This window comes from Pteropus alecto, unplaced genomic scaffold (genome assembly GCF_000325575.1).
Source record: "Pteropus alecto unplaced genomic scaffold, ASM32557v1 scaffold5, whole genome shotgun sequence".
Lineage (NCBI taxonomy): Eukaryota > Metazoa > Chordata > Mammalia > Chiroptera > Pteropodidae > Pteropus > Pteropus alecto.
In genome coordinates this window covers 29,860,556-29,875,550 of record NW_006441953.1, presented here as the reverse complement: position 1 = coordinate 29,875,550, position 14,995 = coordinate 29,860,556, and the positions used below count along the sequence as shown (strand labels likewise).

The 14,995-nt window shown below is 54.7% G+C and overlaps 1 protein-coding gene across 1 annotated transcript in view; it reads right to left on the bottom strand.

Moving 5' to 3' along the window:
* The window catches only part of EVC (EvC ciliary complex subunit 1), a 51,206-nt gene extending 37,592 nt beyond the window's left edge, over positions 1–13,614 (bottom strand). Inside the window, exons 1-7 of the mRNA XM_025051835.1 lie at positions 13,529–13,614; positions 12,736–12,940; positions 6,465–6,548; positions 4,563–4,795; positions 3,128–3,212; positions 2,549–2,647; positions 1,819–1,956 (exon numbers count right to left, since the gene is read on the bottom strand). Of these exons, the coding sequence (XP_024907603.1) occupies positions 1,819–1,956; positions 2,549–2,647; positions 3,128–3,212; positions 4,563–4,795; positions 6,465–6,548; positions 12,736–12,940; positions 13,529–13,614 (930 nt within the window). The remainder of the gene's footprint in view (positions 1–1,818; positions 1,957–2,548; positions 2,648–3,127; positions 3,213–4,562; positions 4,796–6,464; positions 6,549–12,735; positions 12,941–13,528) is intronic.
* Between the last annotated feature and the right edge of the window lie 1,381 nt (positions 13,615–14,995).

Genomic DNA, 14,995 nt, shown 5'->3' with positions numbered 1-14,995 from the left:
GGGGTGGGGGGGCCGGGGGGCGGAGTGGTGCGTGAAGTTTGCCCGTGTGTTCCTAGAAGCTTCCAGATCTTTAAAAGGGATTAAGCATGTCCTGGAAATAAAAGCATGAGTGGCCGTTTAAATATCGTTGTCCTAAAAGTACAAAGGAGCGATATGGCAGAGGCCATGCTGACCACGGAAATATCCTGCTTTAAAATATATTTCCTCTCCCCACCCCCATCCTATCGGTCACCCCCTGCTCTGGCCCGACACACGGCCTCCTTCGCAGCTGCTACGAGAGGATGTGGACGGTCGCCCACGAATTCCCACACCCCCGAAACGGAGCCCCGTGTCCGCCCCGCTCTGCTGCTTCTCCTCCAGCTCCGGGAGCCAGGGCGCCCGCTCCGTTCCCCCAGTCTCGGACTCCCCCTGGCATCCGTGACATGAGTCTCTCCTGGTCCCTCCAAGTCCGTACGCGGCCTTCTTGTCTCCACAACCCTTGACTCCTGCTCCCTCGCCACTGGCAGGATCTGAGACGAGCCACGAGCTCCTTTCTCTACCCGATCTACGCACACTCTTCGGCCAAAGGCGTCTCCATTTTTGGAGGTGGCCAGCACGCTAGAGAATCTTCCGTGAATCCTCTGCCTGAAATGCGCAGACACGGACGAGAGGTCCCCCTGCTTCGGTGAGTCGGGGACCACTGGAATCGGGCAAACGCCCTCCCTCGGCCGTCTCATCCTGACGGCCTCCTTGCTCTCTACGTCCGCCGACCTGAGCTCGGGGGAGACTCAGCACCCCCAGGCACCGCCAACTCGAGACGTCAAGCCGGAGCTCAGCACCTCCCCTCCTGACTGGCTCCTCATTCTGGGGTCCTTATTTCTGTAGAGCTGACCCTCTGCACACACGGCCCTGTCAGCTCCCCTGCTTTTCTCACCCCTCCATCCCCACTGCAACGGCCTGCACAGAATTCCTCCTGGACGAGCCCAAGAGCGCTCACTGTGCCCCTCACGGCAGCCTGAGCGGTCTTCCTAAAACAGGAATGGGACCAAGCCGCTCTCTGCAGCAAACCGTCGCCGATTCCCGTTCCCGGGCACGAGATGAGACGCTCGGGCCAGGTCCCTGCCTGCCCCTTGGCGCCCCACCCCCACGGGCCAGCACCAAACAGCCTCTCGATGGCCCTCTCTCTTTGAAGACGTTCCTAACCCCAGGGTGAAACGCATTCCCCTCTCCACTGTGCCTCAGCCTTCGGCGTGGCCACCTGTCGCAACACCTGTAACCCATAAAGTCCTCATCTGCTCACCTGTCAGCCCCCCACCCCCACCCCCAGGCTGGCGAGCATCTCTCCCGGCAGGACCAGGTCTAAGTTTGTTTTGAGTCCCCAGTGTTCAACACAACACCTGGGGGCCACGGAAATAGTTATCTGATACAAGATGTACGCACAGGGGTTAGCGGAACCCAAAAGCGGAGAAGAGATGTCCACGAGAAGCCATTCTCCCCGGAATTTAAAGCACGCTTTTATGAGTGACGCCTGGGAGCCCGGGAGAAGTCAGGTGGTAGTAACATAGAGGGTGAGAGCCATCTTCGCTTTGAATATTAAAAAGATCCATCTAACATTGAAACGAAGGGAATTCGTTTTTTGAAAAAGCCTCCTTCTATTGCTCTTGGCCCTTAATTACGCCTCGGTATCACTTAGCTTCAGACATTGGACGCCTGGCTCCGGGGCAGACACCACAGGGAATTCGAGCATTAAACATGTTTCTAGGTAGGATCTCTAATCTCATCCATTGAGCTGTCCCAGAAAGCACAGTTTTTATACAGGAAAGAAAACCCATCACGTACGTTATCTATCAGCTGCTCAGAATATTCTCTCTCCTTCTTTTCTACGTCTGCCAGGGTGATGTACTCAGAATCACCCGCACCCAGCATTTCCGTGTTGGACAGTCTGACCTGAAGTCTCTTTTCTAATTCCTCCAAGTCCTAGGGGAAAAAAGAAAGAAAACAAATAAAGAAAAAATTCTAATTTTTAAATTCTAGAAAAGAAATGCTTTCATTTTCCACCACACGATCATAAAATATTTTTTAACCGTAATGAAATGCTCTGAGTGTTGTTCCAGTGAGGGTTTGATGATGGAAATCTATTTTCTCGTTAAACATAGACGCTCAAGAAAAATGGATTGGGTTCGTCTACATTCCTCCTCCCTTCCCGCAAAAACATAGGCCAGACTTAAAAAACAATGAAAGAATATCTCTCAACCCTTATGAAGTCTCGGAAAATTATATATTTAAAAACACCCTAAGCTTCTTGTGCAAAAAATGATATCAACTGTGGTTCTCTTTGATAGTGGATATGACCAATATTCTTTCTGCTTCCAATATTTTTCCCATTTTAATAACACGCATTATTATTTTTACATCTATACACATACTTTCATACCTCTATATTGTGTTAAAAGTGTACAATAAAATATTTATACATGAAAGCAAAAACCTTTATATCGCAACATTGTCAGTTTTATACATTGCGATAAACTATTTTTAAGTTACCTTGAACTATAGGTTGAAGACTTACGTTTTCTTGTTTTGAAAGAATCTTCTGGTATAATTCATCGTCAGACTTCTTTTTCGAAAGCAGGTCAAGGAGGCACATTTTAAAGATCTGAATAAACATCTATTGCCAAAAAAAGAAACAACAAAGAGAGATTTGAACACCGGTCTGCCCCTCTCCCCCTTCCTCCTCCCTCCCTCTCCCCGCTCCCTCTTCCCACTATAAAGAAACAGACTGAAAGGACGTAGTACATCTTCTTCTTCTTCTTCTTCTTCTTCTTCTTCTTCTTCTTCTTCTTCTTCTTCTTCTTCTTCTTCTTCTCTCCCCTCCTTCCTCCCTCCTTCCTCCTCCTCCCTCTCCCCCCTCCCTCCTCCCTCCTCTCTCTCGGCTTCTCTCTGGGTGAAGTGAAGCCGGTGCCCATCGTCAGGCGCAAACTGCTTTTCCACTTCGTGGTCAGTTGTCCGAGGTCGCTCTCCCTTCCTGTTGTGGCAGCTCCACGTCACCCACAGTGACTTCTCGGGGGTCTCCAGGGCTCAGCGCACAGAGAGCCTTGCGTCCCAGTTCCTGAGCCGTGGAAGGGGGACGAGCCCATCTCCCGCCTACCAGCTGCTTCTCCTGCCTCAGCGCCGTGTCCAGACGTAGCAGGTCTTTCAAGTGAAGGTTATAGATACACAAGTCCAGGTCCACACTGCAAGGTCACACGAGAAGCAGAACAGACATTCAGAGCCCTGGAGAGGAGAGACGGCTTACAGAGCATCAGCGCAGCCCGGCTCGGCACAAGCCCCGGGGCGTCCTGGCTCCGGCTTTTAAATCCTGCAGTGTGTGCAGGTTCCCGAGAGTAACCCCCAAAGTTCACAAGAAAGACTCAAAGGGGCGATCTGAAACCCACTTGTGACCAGAAGGGACCAGCTTCTTGGACATCAAGGACAAACCAGGAAGAGACAGAAGGCGAGAGAAAGGAAACTAACATTTCCCGCCGGGGGCTCTCATGTCTGGCATCACATGTCACCGTTCTCAGTGGACACCGTCACGTGGACATTCTTATGCCCACTTTACAGATGAGGAGGGAACTGACTCAGGAAGTCGAGGTCGGAGAAGACAAGTAGTGGTCACAGCGTCACAGGGCAGGTAAGAGGCAGGGTGTAAACAAAGGTCTTTGACCTTTCTTTCCCACACAGGCAACTGCGTTTTAAATGACCGCATGACCACATGAACTGTTTTTAGTCCAAACGCTCAGAAACGGCCCTTCCCGGCAAGGCAGGCGGAGCCCATAAGGCTCTTCTTCAGTGACGTCCTCCTGCCCTCGGCCACCTTCAGGGTCAACACCACGGCCCTGAGCTGGGCCGTGTCCTGCCTGGTTCGTCCCCTCCAGGGTCCCTGGGACTCACAGAACGTCAGAGTATAGAGAGGCTCGAGGACAGACCCGCAGACCTGCCGGACTGAGCTTCTCCAGGGCCGGCCACGTGCGGAGCCCAGCTCCGGGCTGGGCACCTTGGCGACTTAGAGTGTGGGCTCTGGAGAGGAGGTGGTGGTCTCAGAGCTGGCTCCATCCCCATCCACTGTGTGACCCTGGGCAAGTCACTCGGCTTCTCTGTGTCTCCCTTTATTCCTCATAAAATGGGGATGACGACAGCACCTACCTCATCGGGTCATTAATTCATTGACTGATATTTATTCATCAGCGAACCTGTCCCAGGCTCCCCCTGGGCAAGAGGGACACAGCAGTGAGCAAGACACACCCGGTCTTTGAGCTCACGCACCCAGCAACCCCTGCGGAGGGCTTGGCACTCTGCCCAGCACACGTGAGGCACTTAATCAGTGCTGGCTGCTGCTACGCAACGCACAGGACACACTGGCGATTAAAGGAGGTCCCCGACTCCATAACCTCTGTGCTGGCCAATACCACGTGGCAAGTGACAGAGGGTACGGGGTCCAGCTCTGACCCTGGGTGGCCGTGTGTCGCTGTCAGGCCTCGGTTTCCCCCTCCGACAGCGACACGGCTCCCTGGACTGCACCCACCACCCTGCCCCCTCCTCACCTCTCACAGGTCAGTGTCTCGGGGAAGCTGTTCAGCCGGCGGAAGGTGCGGCTGAGGAACCTATCGGCGCTGGTGGCCGAGTGGATGCTGGACGAGGAGCTGCGGTCGTCCTTCTCGGCCTGGCTCAGACTCCCCAGGCTGCTGGAAGGGGAGGCCTCCACCGGCTGGTTGGGCAGGACAGCCTGCTTTAAATTCTCGTGCAGGGATGGGTTGGAGGAGCCGTCGGCCAGGGGCTGGGCAGAGGGAGAGAAAGCAGACTCTTAGTCCACGTGACCCCCCGTGAGTCCGTTTCAGTACCCTCTGTCCCCCGATGGCCCCCTGCACACGGCTGCGCCCCGAACCCACTGCGGCCGCCTCAGACTCTCGGGCCTGCTCTGCGCACTAACCTGCTGGCCACCTCGCTGTTCCCCACCCACGCCGATGTGGGTGTCACCTCCTGCCCACCCCCCAGGCCTTCCAGGTGGCTCCCGCTGCCCTCGGATCAGCTCAAAGCTCCTCATCAAGGAAACGAAGTCCCCGCCATGACTACAGGAGGTCACCCAGCACGGCCAGAGAGCGGACTCCGCCCCCCTTCCTGAGACACCCCACTGCTCTGCTGGGCTTCACTCCTGCAGACAGACAGACAGACAGACGCCCAGGCCCGGCCTGCGCCAGCTTCCACGGGCTCCTGGTCACGTCTGTCTTGCCTGTCACCACAAGCTGCACTGCGATCTCCACGCAGACTGTGGGGGGGCGGGGGAGGGTCCTGACCGCCGTACTCCCCAGCGCCCACCCGGGAGTGGGTGCCGACGGTGAGTAAACGCCCCAGGTCTGGGAGTTCGGCCCTCGCCCACCACCGGGCATCTAAGGAGAGGAAGTGAGCGGTTCCTGGCGTGAGTTCCAAGAAGGAGGTCCAGGAACGACCACCGCTGTGCTCACCACGAGGGTCCCGCAGAAAACCTAATTTGGGAAAGTCTGTGTTAAACAAGGGGGATCATTTCTTCGGGGCAGGAATTCTCAGAGCCTTCGATGTGCTCTGGCTGCCTTCAAGAGCAAGGAAGAATTTAAAACACCGAACGTGTACTGAATGCTTACCCGTCACACGCTGTTCTAAGCCCTGATGTCTACCGCCCCGTGTGACCCTCAAAACAACTGGGCGAGGCGGAGGGGCCATCACCCCCATTTCGGACATGAAGGAACGGAGGCCCCGAGAAGTCAAGAAAGAGGCAGGACTTAGGACCGGTTGGCGTGACCACAGAGCCTGTCCTTTTCCGCCAGGAGAGGGAGGCAGCATCGTCCTCAACCTACTTGACCAGGAAAGTCTTATTTTTCACGGAGCATCTCACAGGCCGAGGGCTCCTGGAGGCACCACGAAACGCGTGGCTCTTGGCAAACCTCTGGGCCACAGGCGTGACCTCCTTCCTGGCTCCCGGTGTAAGACCTCGAGCCAGGTGGGGGCGGGGGGTTGACTCCGGCCCCGCCCCTTCCTGCGGTGTGGCCTCGGGCAGGTCATTAGCCTCTCTGGGCCTCCTTTCCTCATGTGTAGACCGGAGATAACAATGTACTTTAATTTAGAGGACTATTCCGAGGTTGAAATGCCTACTGCGTGACAAATGCTTAGCGCGAGGCCAGCCTCACAGTGTGTGTTTAGTAAGTGGCATGGGGTCTGTGAACGGGGATTAACGCTGGTAACTGTCATTATCAGCATCTGCACTAGTGTTAAAAGCGCAGGATGGATGCTGTCCTACTGTGTGTCGCCTTGATATACAATGGGCATACCTTGATCCTGATAACGCTGCCATCAAATGGATTAACCGTGAAGTTCTGGACCCAGAATTGTTCATTTAAGCCCCCTACTCCGACCCCAACCTCTCGTACGTTACTGAATAACTGCGTTTCTGAGATGGCGCCCAGGACTCTCACCCGGAACTTCTGGTTGATGGGATAGACGACTCTCGCCTTCAGCGCGAATGCTGTGATATTGCTGTTCAAAGACGGCTCATGTTCCTGGGGAGGAGAGAGGACAGGCGGCATGAGGGCTTTCCGTCAAATGAAGGAGAAACCACCAAGGGTTTCCAAAATGCCACGTCCCGTTGTACCGTGGCCACAGGCAGGACCAAATAGGCACATATAAATCCAAGTAAGATGGGAGAATGGATGAGCGGGTGGGTGGACAGATAGGTGGATACATGGATGGATGATGGATGGGTGGATGGTGGATGGATGATGGATGGATGACGGATAAATGGTGGATGGATGGTGGATGATGGATGAATGGATGGGTGATGGATGGATGGGTTGATGGGTGGATGGATGGATGAGTAGGTAGATAGTGGATGGATAGATGAGTAGATGGTGGATGAATGGCTGGATGATGGATGGGTTGCTGGGTGGATGGATGGATGGATGGATAGATGGATGGAAAGAAGAACAAATGGGTGGGTGGATAGATGGATGGACAGACAGATGTGGCCAGATAGGCAGATAGATGGGTGGATGGCATTTAATTCCAAGGCTTCACCTTTGGAAGAAACAAGAATTTAAATAACCTGACTAATTAACAAAAGGGTTCCTAAAAACTGCGAACCACATTTTAGTGGAAAAGGCAAACGCAGAATGAATTTAGCACTGCCGGGGGTATGAACACTATGTGTGGCAATCTTCACGCAAGACTCTGGACCGGACCCTCAAACAAAAGGAGGTGTTTGGGCCTCAGAGAAGTCTCTGAGCTGCGGTCTTCCCAGACAGTAAGCAGGTTGCGAATCTTCCCGCGGACCGTGTAGATCCAGTGCCCGGCAGGGTGGCTGGAGCAGGACAGCGGCGAAGGCGTGGCAGCTGTCAGGTGGTGGCAAAGAGCCTCATCAAGCCCCACTCGGGAACCGCCTCCTGGAAGAGCCTCCCTGGCTGAAGCTGGACACGTGCTCCCACCTGCTGCCCATCCTCACATCCCTCCGTGTCTCCCTCCGGTCAGAGATGCCCCCGGCACTGGGCAAAGTCAGTGCCGAACGAATGCTTTGGAAATGACCGGCAGGGGGACGAAGGTGAGCAGGGGGTGAGCCGGGAGCCCGGCACCCGGACTTCGGGCGAGCTCTGCTCGACAGCTCTAGCTGGGTGAAACCTGCCTCTGCTTCTGCTTCAGTGCGTTTCAGCCCAGTCTCGAAGGCGGGGCTCCGTGCCGAGGAACCGACGGCCATGACCGAGGTCACCTTGGAGCAGGGGTCCCACCCCGGGGGACACAGACTGGCCACTTCCTCATAACGTGTGGTGTTGAAACAGCGCCTGGGGAGCGGGGCACCTGGCCCCCGTCTGCCCCCAGAGAGGGGACCCCGTGACGCCCCCGAGCAGGGCGAGCGCCTCGCTCCTTGCCCTTTCTCCCCAACCCTTAGGACTCGCGGAAACAGACCTCAGTGCCAAGATCGGGGAAGAGCAGCCACACGTGCCACCTTTCTGAGCTTCCCAGGGCCCTGTCGCAGAGGTTGGTGTCTCCACGTGTCACATGGGGCGTATAGGACACAGAGAGGTTAAGCCACGTACCCAAGGTCACGCAGCTAGTAAGTGCCAGAACCGGGGTTTCCACGCAGATTCCCTGGCTCTGGGGTACCTCCCCTTTAGCGGACACCATTACGGTTCCTTCAACGTGACACAGATCGGGACAAGAGTAAGAGCCGGACATTAAAAGGGGAGGGGGAGCCAAGGCCCTGGACTTGGCTCCTCCATGCCCAGGGACACAAGTCCGATCCGGAGCGACTCTGTCGTTCCCACACCCCAACCCACCGCATCCAATCAGCCACAAACCCCACCAACTAAACCTGCCAACCGTCAAATCCACAGCCCCGGCCTACGCCACCATCGTCTTTGAGGACAGCAGTAGCCTCCCAGTCGGCTCCCATCCACGCACTGAAGGCCTACTGTGTGCTGGCACTTCGTGCACATTGGCCATTTAGTCATCACACAGCAGTCACCTTGGGGAGGGGGGTCAGTGCTGTTAGGATCATCCCCATTTTGTAGGGTGGCAAACTGAGGCTCAGAGGCTGACACCTTCCAATTCATCCTCTGCGTGGCGATCAAATGATTTTTTAAACATGAGATTCCCATCAGTGCCCACCTTAAAACTCCCCTGGGCTCCCCTCTTACCTGAGGGGGCAGAGCCTGCCCCCCAGCCTCAGCCCCCGGCCCCCAGCCCCACTTTCTGCTGGAAGTGTTTTTGGAAAATGGGTACGAAAGCGAAGAACAGCAGTAAATTAGAAGTCTGATTTCAGGACTAGCGGGGCCCAGTTCGAAATGAATATGGGGGTCCCATTCCCACATGACTGACGGGTTTCGAGACGGCAGAGCCCAGGAACGGGGAGGAGGGGCCGCTGCACCCGGGCCTGTGTGACCGCCCAGCCTGCACGTCCAAGCCGAGAGCACCGCGCATCTTTAAACTCCTTACAAACAGGTGGAAAGAGAAGACAGACCGAAAGGGATGGAAAACGAGAGGAAGGCATGGCCCCTGCCTTCCAGGGGTCCATCTTCAACAGGGGAGACGCCGATCAAAACCGGCGCTTCATGCGCAACGCGCAATTCTGAGAAGTAAAGGATGGAGACGCCGGGGCCCCTGAGAAGTGCGGAACGGGACCTGGGGACCGCGAGCCCGCGGCCCTGGGCGAAAGCCCGTCCTGCGGCCGGCACGCCGCCAGCCACGCCGCCAGCCTCCAGCCGGGACGTCCACCCGCAGACTGCAATGCCCCCCAGGACAGGCCCTGATGACAGCCGTGGCCTTTGTCGGGGGGCGAAGGACCAGAAGCACTCAGCACGGGGCGCCAGGCAGCGAACGGGCTTCTGCGATGCGAACAGGAGCCGCTGGGCGTAGTTCTTTACGGCTCCTAAGTTCAGAGGGCCTCCCGGTTCTGGCGGCAACGCAATCATTGGGAAAGCGGGCCGCAGCGCACATCTCAGCGTAAAACTTCCTGAGCTGAAGCAACACGCTTATTCAGAAAATGAGTTAAAGCACCACTGTAGGAGAGGAGAAGCTTCTTCACGCGCCGACGTAGCGGTGTTCTCGGCAAACGCACAAGTTGGGGAGCCCCGCCTCCCCCCCTGCAGTGCACAGGGCCAGGAGGCAGAGAACGCGGGCTGGGCAGCAGCACGCCCCAGAGCCTTCTGGAATTTTCTGTCTGCTTTTGGCCGATGCGAGCTACTTATCAAAACAGAGTTCATGCAAAAATTGGCACGCATCGAAAACATCTTGGTTCGCTGTGCAGCGGAGATGGGCATTGCAGCTCAACTCACCCTGTCGAAATCAGTCCAGTCCACATTCTTTGACTAGCTCAGTCTGCAGGAGGCAGAGCGGTGGGGCAAGCCAGTCACTGGAACGGGCAGATCTTTAACTGAACTCTTGGAAATTATTAGCTTGATAATGGGCGTTGGCTAGGCGTAGCTAAACAGTTAGAAGGAAAAACATTACTAGGTAGAAAAAATGAGTTAGCCTGGTGGGGAGGTAGAAAGACTTAGCCCCCTGCAAATGTCAACTGAGCACTTACTCTGTGGCAGGAATGTCCATAGCTCACTCACGGGGAACCCCGGGGAGCTGGCCTCATTCCTGTCCTAGTAAAGCTGGGAAACCTGAGGCTCAGAGGGGTTATGTTTCTCACCCAACATCACAGAGCTAACAGGTGGCAGAGCCGGGACTGGGTTCCAGGATCCTGGATCCCAAAGCCAGTGTTGTAAGGTCGTTGTCACATCCGAGGCCACCCTTTGTGTGAGCAGGGTTGGTTTTTAATGGCTTTGTTGAATATAATTCATGTGCCATGCAATTCGACCATGTAAAGCAGCGGTCCCCAACCTTTGTGGCACCAGGGGCCGGTGCTCCCATGAGAATCCAATGTCTGAGGATCTGAGGTGGAGCCGAGGCGGTGACGCTGGCGCTGAGAAGTGGCCGCAGATACAGACGAAGCTTTGCTGCTCGCCCGCCACTCGCCTCCTGCTGTGCGGCCCGGTTCCTCATAGGCCACGGACCAGCACCAGTCCATGGCTGGGGGTCGGGGACCCCTGATGTAAAGTGTACAACTTAATAATTTTTACTACAGTCACAGATATGTGCAACCATGACCACAGTCAATTTTAGAACTTTTCCATCACCTCAAAAATAAATTCCATAGCTGTCAGCTCAATCTCTCCTACTCCGTCCCTACCCTACACAATCACCAACCCACTTTCTGTCTCTGTAAATTTACCTCTTCCAGACATTTCCTGTGACCGGAGCTCTGCAATATGCGGTCTTTTGTGACTGGCCTCGTTCGGTCAGCCCACTATTTTCGAGGGTCATTCGTGTCGTAGCAGGGCCGGACGGTATTCCACCGTACGGACGGACCGCCAGCTGATGGACGTGTGGTTTCCACGTTTTGGCCACCATGAATAGGGTTGTCGTGAACATCTGTGCACACGTTTTTGCGTGGACATGTTTTCATTTCCGTGAGCAGAATTTTACTAATATGGAATGAGGCGTCAGAAGGGTAGAGAAAGATGGATGAGGGGAAGAGAGAGGAAGCGAGACAGGCATCGCACACCCGCACCGTCACAGGGACACACAGCCCAGAGACGCGCGTGGAGAGAGAGACACACGGACACGCACGCAGACACAGACACGCATGGAGAGACGAGACCCTGCAAGCGGAGAGGCAGGGAGCACGTGCCACAGACACGGAGCGCATCCGAGACAGCGCCGGCTCACCTCCGAGCCACCGCTGCTGGAGCTCTGCCCTCCATCCAGCTCCGTGTCGCCCTAATCCTCCCACGGGGGCCCGGCCAGCACAGGGCGGGGGTGTGGGTCGGGGGGAGGAAGCTCTGTCTCCAGAATCCTTGGGAAGTCACGGGGGTGATGCTGGAATACTGCTTTTTTAGCCGAACTAGAAGCTTCCCCTCTTGATTTAAAACTTTTTTTGGCAAAAGTCGTTTTATGACATGCAGCCCACTTTCTTTCCTCGGTAAGCGGAGGCTACCGAACTTGACCTGAGTGTCAGAGGCTGTGAGGTGGGGGAGGCAGCCTTCCCCAGGCCCAAGTCTCAGCTATGTGACTCGCTCGGGTCAGCGAGCTGTCTCCTTGAGCCTCGGTCTCCTCACTTGGAAAATGGAGATAGAAATGAGATCTGCCTCCTGCGGCTGCTGAGAGAACATGCAAGACTCGCGTGAGTCTCCACATCACGCAAAAGGAGAGACGCGAGAATGACTGGCAAGCAGTAGGTGCTGAAAAAATCTTAGTTCAATCTTTCCCTTTCCCCACAATCGCTCTCTCTTTCTCTCTACCTACCTACCTACCTACCTGCCTACCTGCCTGCCTGCCTACCTGCCTGCCTACCTGCCTGCCTACCTGCCTAAATATCTACATTTACCTCTGGGCAATCGAGGCTGAATGACTGGAGTCTGCAGTACTTTCTGGGGACCGGGAAGTGACCACAAATATTACACCTTTGGAGGGCATGCTCTCTCCATCCACGGAGCACCCCTGAGAAGTGATGCCCCAGGTAGGCTGGAGCTGGGCAGAGTAGGGGGCCAGGAAGGAAGGTACCAGGAGAATTCGTCTTTAACCGCCTCCATCAGAGGCTTGGGAGTCCCATTCCTAGATATTTACTTCGTATTTACTTAAAAGAAATAAAACAAAATGAAAACAAACAAACAAACTTACACACAGACATTCACAGCAGCCTCATTCCTGGACGCTACCCAAGCCGTGGCACATCCCCACGATGACCGAGCGATGAAAGGGATGAATAACTGACAGGTGCAACCACTTGGCTGGATCTCAGAAGCAGGGCGTTGAGGGAATATGGTGAAACAAAGCACGTGATTCCACTTACACAAAATTCTACAGCAGTGAAACCAATCACGGTGCCGGAAGTCACAGCAGCAGCTGCTTCTGGAAGGGCACGGGGCCGGGGGTGCGGGGAGGTGTGAACCAGAAACGGGTGCTGGAGAGCTTCCCAGGGTGAGGGACTGTTCCTGGCTGGGGTACCGGTCACAGGGGTACATACGCCTGTCACTCATCAAACTGGAAACTTAAAATCGGTGCCTTTTACTGTATGTAAATGATACTTCAAAACGAAAGTCTATCGGGGCATAAGATCTGTCGGAGGCTCATCTGGATGGCAGATGTCCCAGGTGGGACACAGGACACCCAACATGCACCCTGGCAAGCACAGCCCAACGCCCAGCTTACGTCCAGCGCCTCCTCGTCCTTCGAAGTCCGTGCTTCTCTCTTCCTCCGCCTGGGTGGGGAGCCGGTCTCCGAGGGGGTCTGTACGTTAGACTCTAAATTCTTGACCAGACGCTGAGTGTCGTCTTTCTGAAATAAAAAGGTGGTGGTGTTGGTGCGGGGGGAGGTGACGCATTGATGCCTAGTGCCCCGGGACTGTAGCCATCCGCTCCCCAGCCCCAGCGGTCATGTGGGCTCACGTCTGTGCTTCCGCGGGGCCTCTGTGTGCCTCCCACCTGTGGGGGGCTACACATCGGAGAGCCTGTCCAGGTGCCGCCCCCCGAGAAGCCCTCATGCCCCTTTTCAGGGTGTCCTCAGGACCTGGCGGCCACACTTGGGTCAAAGCCCACTTCCTTTGTGCTTCCGGGTCAGTGGCCCCCGGGGACTCTGTGAGCTCCCTGGGGGTAAGAGTTTAACTCGGGAAACGACACATCAATATTGATTTTCCTGTTATTTCCGACAACATCATCGGATGAAAATATTTCGGGTTACCTTAAATTACAGAATGGATCTACCGTGAACGGCAGTGGGTCCTCACGATGTGTAGATTCTGCAAATTCGCCGACTTGCTAAAATTTATTTGTGACCTCGCAAATCAACACCCGGGTTGCTCTGCTGCTCATTCCTGGACTTACGCAGAACGGCTAAAAATTCGAGCCACCCAACGTGCAATTTCCGACTGAGGTGGAGCAGGGGGGCGCCCTGCCTTCCTGTTCCAGCTCTCATACTGAGAACGACTGTACTTTTCCTGTCCTACTGTGTGCCATTCTTTGCATTTTTGCACTTTTCGTAGGTGCCTCGGTCTAGAGCTTCTAAGTGCAGGAAGGCTGTGCTGTGCCTCATGGAGAAAACGCATGCGTGAGAGAAGCTTCCTTGAGGCATGAGTTACCGTGTTGTTGGCTGTGGGTTCAACGCTAATGAATCACCGATACATATTAAATGAGGTGTCTTTAAACAGAAACACACACAAAGCAAGGCTCTGTATTGACGGGTTAATAAACATGTTATTAACTAGAGTCTTGCAGAAACCTCTTCCCCTCCCAGGGGCGGTCTTTGTTTGCAGTGAACATAATTATCAACTGTATCTGAAATCCTATTATGCCAGAGTCACTTAGCAAGCCCCTCTCTGACCACTGGCTGCTCACGCATATAGATAATCTTTTTTTTTTTTTTGGTATATATATAATTTTTGAACTGAAAAAATACCACCCTGTTGTCACTGAGTTGGTCAGCAACGACTGCGGAACATTTATTAAGTGTCAAGTGTCACTGCAAAGAGTAATGGACAAAATGACCAAGGCCCCTGCCCTCGTGGCCCTTACATTCTAGTGACAGGAGAGATGTAAACAATGAAATCGATACACAGTATGTCAGAGGTGACAAGTACTACGGCAAAAAATAACGGAGGACGATGGGGGGGACGTCCTCTCGGACGAGATGGCATTTGAGCAGTGAGCCATTCGGATGTCTCAGGGACGAGCCTTCCACGGAAGGGGCACGGCCAGGGCTGGGACAGGAGCCAGCCCCGCGCGTCCGGGGAAGTCTGTGTGGCTGGAGCAGCCTGGGTGGGGTCGAGACGGGCAGACGATGAAGCCAGAGGTCTGGGGGTTATTTGTTCAGCAGCCATGGCTGCCCGGTACAAGGGTTCCGCGGGGGAGGACATCCTACAGCAAAGACTCCAAGAGAAAAACCTCGCCCACCCCAAGGGGGATCATCCATTTTTCTGCTCCCCAGTTAAAAATGGAGGCCAAGCGTCATTAGCCACTTGATATCAGACTCGAATATGAAAAATAAACCCCAAAACAAAGGGGAAAAGCAAGAAGGAAATGGACACTGCATGGGAGCAAAGAAAACGTAAAACAATGAAAAACCCGCAGAGAGATAAGAGAAAATGTTACATTCACAAAACAAGGACAGGATAGTATCAACGAAACATTCCGAGAACAAGAAAGAACTCAGTGAGCACTCAGTAAGCGCTGACACGATCATTTCCCATCACAGAACTCCTGAGGCTGTGCTACATCAAAGGTTTACTTGTGACCTGTCGCTCTCCTTCTGGAGGCTGTGAATACCTCCCCCACAACCAGTGACGAGGACCAGGTCTACCCTGCGCCTAGATGTGGCTTCTAAGCCCCTAGGCCAGGGTCTGGCATAGAAAGTGCCCAGTCAGCATTTACTGTAGGGACGAATGAATGAAGGCACGAATGCATCCTAGTGCAGCCGC